Genomic DNA, 6,527 nt, shown 5'->3' on the forward strand with positions numbered 1-6,527 from the left:
CTCAATTGTTAATTACTAATGTAATAGACTAATATATTTTTTTTTTTTGGTCAATGTAATAGACTAATATATAATACGTAGTCTTTCAATAGAGTTAATGCATGCATCTCTAGTCCCTACATATCTGCCTTGACCAAACGCCACAAGTACATAATTTCAGCTAAATAAAAAGAGGCTAGGGCTGGGCTGTTAGATTATGTATCTCAACCCTAATCTTTGTTTTGAAAATTAATCCAACTCTAAAGTATCAACAATACATCTGGCAGTTAGGCCTCACAACGATGAGCAAACACCGTTACAAAACGAAATCCAGAATATACATAGAGCAAACAACCGAAGCCTGAATTATTTGCTTAATTAGTAAAAATTAAAGTCATGATCGTAGCTATCTCCAAGCCAGGCTAAAGATGAAAAGTCCCTCTCATCACGCAGAGTAACCTCAACACGACCGCATTACTCCTCTAAAAGCACTAACAACATTAGTTTTTAATTAACCACCCTGCAGTGTCAGGTTCAATGCAATTAGCTAGGTTGAGTTAGACTTCTAAGTGGACAAATCTGTTTTACAGATTACCTAGAGGGCGAGGGAAAGTTGGCCTATATTATTTTACAAAAGTCTCACTTACGTTAAAAGCTCGAATCTGGTATCGATCAAAATTTTTGCATCACAAATCAAGGATTGAGTTTTATTATTTTACAATGAGTTGAGCTTAGTTTGAGCTTGGACTTAATAATAAAATGTTTAATTACGTTCCTTGTTATTATTGATAATATATATAAGAAATAAAGTAAACTCACCTGAGATGAGCTAGTACACGTGGTCTAAATAAATTGTCTTACTCTCAGAGGCGGAGTTAGAAATTTAATCTATGTGAAGCAATTAAGTTTTTTTATTTTTTTCATTAAACTTATAATATCATCATTTTATTTTAATTCATCAACACTCTTAACCACTTTTGTGGAAATAAGAACTCCCCACAATTATACAAAGCTAATTGAATCAATATCACATGCATACAATAAGAACTCTAGTCAGCTAACATGCAAAATAATTTACTTGCACGGGTGTGTGTGTTGGTTCTATTGACGTCTTCCACTCAAAAAAAAAAAAAACATGCAAAATAATTTACTTGCAGGAAAAAAGAAGAAACAATAAATATAAAGAACCCCCTTGAGGGTAGGTAGGTGCATAGGACAAAATCGATTAACAAATAACAATTAATAGTTGAGTGGCTATGATATATATGCAGAACCACACATATATATATATATATATACATACAGTCCGTCTCAGGAACGGACGTCCATTCCTTAGCTAAGGAACAAATTCCCAGTTTTTGGCTACTTTTTTATCACATTTTTACATTTTAACCGTTCAGTTTTTAGGTCCTAATGTATAGATCACTTCTATAAATTTTCAGCCAATTTGATGATTGTTAAGACATCAAAAACTGCAATTTACCATTATAAACACGAACGGTTCCAGTTGGATAGATTCGGTTCATTCGTGTAAATTGCAATTTTGGATGCCTTAAGGATCATCAAATTGGCCGAAAATTTGCAGAATTGATCTATACATTAGGACCTAAAAACTGAACGGTTAAGATGTGAAAATTGATCAAAAAGTAGCCAAAAACTGAAAATTCATTCCTTAGCTAAGGAACGGACCTCCGTTCTTGAGAAAAATCCTATATATATATAGTTAGACACTAAAAATTGGACTGGGGCACAGGATCCGGTAGGTCCTCACGTAGCTCAGCTATTGCTTGCTCTCAACAACTAACGTAATTTTTTTATGTTCATAAAGACGTCGATAGCGTGAATCAGGCGGCGCCAGTTGAGCTAAGATATATGACGTTAGCAAGTTCTGCATGCTGCTATAAATATCCAAGTGTTCTAGCAGAAATATGTACAAAACCAGAAAGAGAAGACCAACCAAAAAAAAATGGAGGTAGAGCAGGTTCTTCACATGAATGGCGGAGATGGCAAAACAAGCTACGCAAACCACTCACTTCTTCAAGTTAGTCTCTCTGTATCTACTATACCTCTCTTGTTAAATTTTATTAATAAAAAAAGATTAACATGCATGTTCTGAGCTGGTTTAATTTGTTTTAGAGAGCTGTGATTTCGACGGTGAAGCCCATAGTGGACGCAAGCATAGAGGAGCTCTGCAGCACTCTCTTCCCAGAGTGTCTGAAAATAGCAGACTTGGGATGCTCTTCGGGACCCAATACCCTTCTGGTGGTATCAGACATCATGGACAACATCCAGAACACGTTTCGGAAGCTGAACCTTCCCCCACCATCGCTTCAAGCATTCTTGAATGACCTTCCCAGGAACGATTTCAACACGGTGTTCAAGTCACTGCCTGGCTTCTATAAGAAGCTCGATGAAGAACCTGATAAAAAGTCGGGTCCTTGTTTCATTGCAGCAATGCCCGGTTCCTTTTATGGGAGGCTCTTTCCTAACAACTCTCTCCACTTTGTTCATTCTTCTTATGCTCTCATGTGGATCTCTGAGGTAATTAAATACTCTTGGTTGCGGACCTTTTTAGAAAAAAAAAAATTTTGATCGGTTTTTATTATACAACTTCCACTTGTTGTATATTGTATAACCTTAATCCAATCTTAGGCTGTAAACAAGCCTCAGATTCATGGCCTAGAGCCATGTCAATTTCTCCTCGCCACATCAAATTTTCACAAAGTATGTTTTATCCTTTTTTGCTTGTTTTTTTTTTTTTTATCATATCAACAACTAGTCTTTTGTGAGTCGAACTCACAACCTCCCACTTACAAAAGGGAGACTTATGTCACTAGACCAAATAGTACTAGGCCATTTTTTGCTTGTTTGAAAAACCATTACAGTTTCTATTTATCAATTTCCATACAATTTCTTATATTTCTGATATGGAATCAAAATTTGAAAAGAAACGAATTATAGCCAATTTGTAGAACCCAGGGATTGAACCCTAGAAACTCTGAGAATATGTAAATGTTTAGTCCATTTATCCAGCTGGTTAGGTGTTGGTCTCCTTCAATTTGCCTTGCACTGTTAATTTGATGCCATTTCTAGGTCAAAAATCATTTGTCTAAGTGAGATTTATTATCAATTTTAACATATAACGACCTCTTCAAGAAAACATGACAAAATTAAACATTACGTAATTTATATTGAAAAGAGGCGCACAATTAGGAAAAACACTTATGAATTCCAAAATCGGGTAAATAAAATATAATAGTGATTTTCATTTCTAGATGTTAATCAAACAAGTTCTTAATCAACTTGGCATTTTAATTTTTGATAAAAAAAAAAAGGAGACAGGCTTTATATAAATATATAGGTAAGTTCTTATTTATCTATTTTGTAACTTCGTTCGATATTAAATTATTAATCAGTCTCCTATGATAAAATTTAAAAATAGTCTCATAATTTGCTTCCAAATAATGGTGACAACATCACGTTGTGGACACTGTGGACGTACAACATATACATTAGGAGCAAAAACCTAGTTCAATTTTATATGTTGTGCCCCTCAATGATTGACTAATGGAAATTAAACATGATCTCTATCCGCAGGTTCCAAAAGGTTTGGTAACAAAAGCAGGAGAGGGACTGAACAAGGGGAACATATACATAGCCAAGACAAGCTCACCTGCTGTGTTTAATGAATACTTTGAGCAATTCAAAAGGGACTTCACACTCTTTCTGAGATCTCGGGCACAAGAACTAGTCCCGGGAGGTAGTATGGTCCTCACAACCATGGGCAGCATAACGAGCAATGATCCCCTCTGCATTTGGGAATTCGTCGGATTGAAACTCAATGACATGGTTTTAGATGTATGCATATGTATAGATCCATTAAATTTAATTAGATACAAACCCCTGTTCGTTTAGGCTATGATATAAATTTTATTGTTACTGATTTACAATAATAAGTTTCAGGGTTTGATTAAGAAGGAAAAGTTGGACACATTCAATTTGCCATACTATGCACCCACAAGATATGAGGTAAAGGAGGTGATCGAGGCTGAAGGGTCTTTTACTTTGCAAAACCTTGAAGCTTTCAGAAATGACTGGGACTCTTACATAAAACAAGCTAACAATGACCTTGACAAGAAAGCAAGGGCTGCAATACTCTCCACTGACATAAGGGCTGTGGGAGAGCCTATTCTGGCCAGCCATTTCGGAGAGGAAGCAATGGATGAATTGTTCAGTAGGTTCGAAGAAAATGTTCTCGATCACATGGAAAGGGAGAAGTGCCAGTTCATTAACCTGGTTATCTCATTGACTAAGAAGTGTTGAATATCAATATTTTTCTGTACTGCTTTATTTCTTTTGTTTTGACTTCCATGTTTTGTAGAATAAGTTTCTTATTTTTGTGTGCAAATCCTAGCTAGCCAACCTTCAGCTCCTGCAAGGTTTAGGCCCTAGTCCAGATTTGGTTTTCAAGTAACAACTCTTGGCACTGGTCCATCTATCTGTTTGAATTCTCTAAATGAGAAGGTGATAAAAGACTTGCCAGTGTACCGATATGAACCTCGATCGATCAGTACACAATACTGTGCATGCTGAGTTATAGTTATGTGATTGTACACTCTAATTTTCAGAACTTCTTTAAAGATGATTTTTTTTTTTGTGCCAATACTTAAAGACAAATTACAAAACAAAACCCCTATTACAACCAGAATCTAGGGAATCAAAAGGAAAAGCTTGATTAACGGACAGAGGAATTGCATTGATCCAAGCTTGAGGAGGGGATCCATGACCAATATGGGCTATCGCATCGGCAAGAAAGTTCGCTTCTTGTTTAATATGTTTGAAAGATGATATATGAAGTTGAGTAGCTAGGCATTTGACATCTTTGATAAAAAAAGGTCAGCTTCCAGGGGATTTGGCAATGACCACTGATACTGTCAATAAGTAATTTGGAGTCACCTTCTACTTCTAAATGCGTATATCCATGTAGAATATGTTGGTAAATATGTTGGTCTAATTGCTATATTTATAAGAAAATCAAGAAACATTTATGCAGATAAATCTAACCAAAATAAAACCGATAAAAGTTAGAAAAACCTTAAATAATATGGTCGAGTCTAGAACTTGGTTCTATGTCCTTAAGACGAAATTGCCTCCTCATCGGTGCTTAAAGGTTTTAATGGCAAACGTCTCCCAGGATACAACGACCTTCTTCTTGTGGTAGTAGCACTCCAAACCTCAAGAACAGCGAACTTAGATTGTGTATGAACTCTCTCTTGAAAAGACTCAATTGGTTTTCAAGACATTAGGAAATACTCATATGTAGAAGGAGAGGAGGAAAGATGAATTCAAGAAGTTATTTTCAGAATATGGTGTAGCAAGTGTTTTATAGATGTAAGGTGACTTTTTGAGGAGAGATGACTTTTCACCAAAAGTTATCTTTTGTGATCAGCCATGACTTCTCATTGCATAGTCATTTACATTTATTCAACTTCACACACTTTCACTATATTATTCATCCACAAATTATGGAAAATAAATAATTTAATATTAAATTTTCCAACAGAATATAGCCTCATGCAGACCAGCATGAAGGGCTAAGGCTTCTGCAATTATAATTTCTGCATTTCTGAAACTCTTGAAAGCAGCCAGAATTGGATTTCCTGCAGAATCAAGAAAAAAAAAATCCCCCTGCACTAGAATTAAAGTAAGTAACAGAACCATCAAAATTTAACTTTAGATAATCAGGATTTGGAAGGCACCATTTAATAAAACCAGACTGAGGTATTTGAGGAGGTGGTTTGGGGTTTAAGTGAACAAAACTTGTATAAAGTCTAGAAGCAGAATAATAGGTTTACACAGAGGTTAAATGTTTATTTCTTAAAATAAGATCATTTCTAGCTTTCCAAAGAGAATAAGCAGTAGTTAGGGCAACACTTAGAGAATCATCATTTAAAATAGCCAAATGGTCCAGCCATTCAAGAAAACCATACTGCTAAGAATGATAAGGAAACGAGGGAAAAGTGAGATGCCAAAGTTGAGAAGCAAAAGAACTGTGGGAAAAAAGATGATCTAGATCGAGTTTCAATGTTTGTATGACTAAAGTGGAAAGAACGGTCAATGTAAGTACTAGAGCAAATATGATCTTTAGTAGATAAAAGTTGTCTAATCAGCTACCAAGCAAACATTTTCACTTCAGGAGGAATTCTGAGTTTCCACATTTTCAGAAGTATTTTAGATTTAGAATGGCCAGCAATATGTTGTGTCAGCAATATGTTGTGTCAGCAGATTAGTAGGTCCCCAAACCCAATGGCGTAGCTACAGTAGGGCGAGAAAGGTTAAGGCTTAGTTTGGGATTGCTGTGCTGTGAGAAGAAGCACTTCCGAACTTGCTGTGAGAGGAAGCACTTCCGAATTTGCTGTGAGAAGAAGCAACTGAGTGTTTGGTAAACTGTTTTTAAAAGTGCTGTGAAAACGAAAAGCAATTTCTGAGTGTTTGGTAAGTTGCAAGGAAAAAATGCTTTGGCTAGTATAATTACCAAAATAGTCATG

General features: G+C 35.7%; 1 protein-coding gene across 1 annotated transcript; it reads left to right on the top strand.

The window, feature by feature from the left end:
- Positions 1-1,945: 1,945 nt before the first annotated feature.
- On the top strand, positions 1,946-4,302 carry LOC133737334 (S-adenosyl-L-methionine:benzoic acid/salicylic acid carboxyl methyltransferase 3-like). Its single transcript, XM_062164912.1, has 4 exons — positions 1,946-2,020; positions 2,116-2,520; positions 3,577-3,837; positions 3,943-4,302. Exons 1-4 carry the CDS (start codon positions 1,946-1,948, stop codon positions 4,300-4,302), a joined length of 1,101 nt encoding a protein of 366 aa, XP_062020896.1.
- The last annotated feature ends 2,225 nt before the right edge of the window (positions 4,303-6,527 follow it).

Source organism: Rosa rugosa, chromosome 3 (assembly GCF_958449725.1).
Source record: "Rosa rugosa chromosome 3, drRosRugo1.1, whole genome shotgun sequence".
NCBI classification, from domain to species: domain Eukaryota; kingdom Viridiplantae; phylum Streptophyta; class Magnoliopsida; order Rosales; family Rosaceae; genus Rosa; species Rosa rugosa.

What these genes read in the sequence shown, in the direction of transcription:
- LOC133737334 (XM_062164912.1), top strand. Translation starts at nt 1,946, where the DNA reads ATGGAGGTAGAGCAGGTTCTTCACATGAATGGCGGAGATGGCAAAACA. An exon ending in CAAACCACTCACTTCTTCAA is followed by an intron (nt 2,021 to 2,115) that starts GTTAGTCTCTCT and finishes AATTTGTTTTAG; the next exon opens with AGAGCTGTGATTTCGACGGT. An exon ending in CTCTCATGTGGATCTCTGAG is followed by an intron (nt 2,521 to 3,576) that starts GTAATTAAATAC and finishes CTCTATCCGCAG; the next exon opens with GTTCCAAAAGGTTTGGTAAC.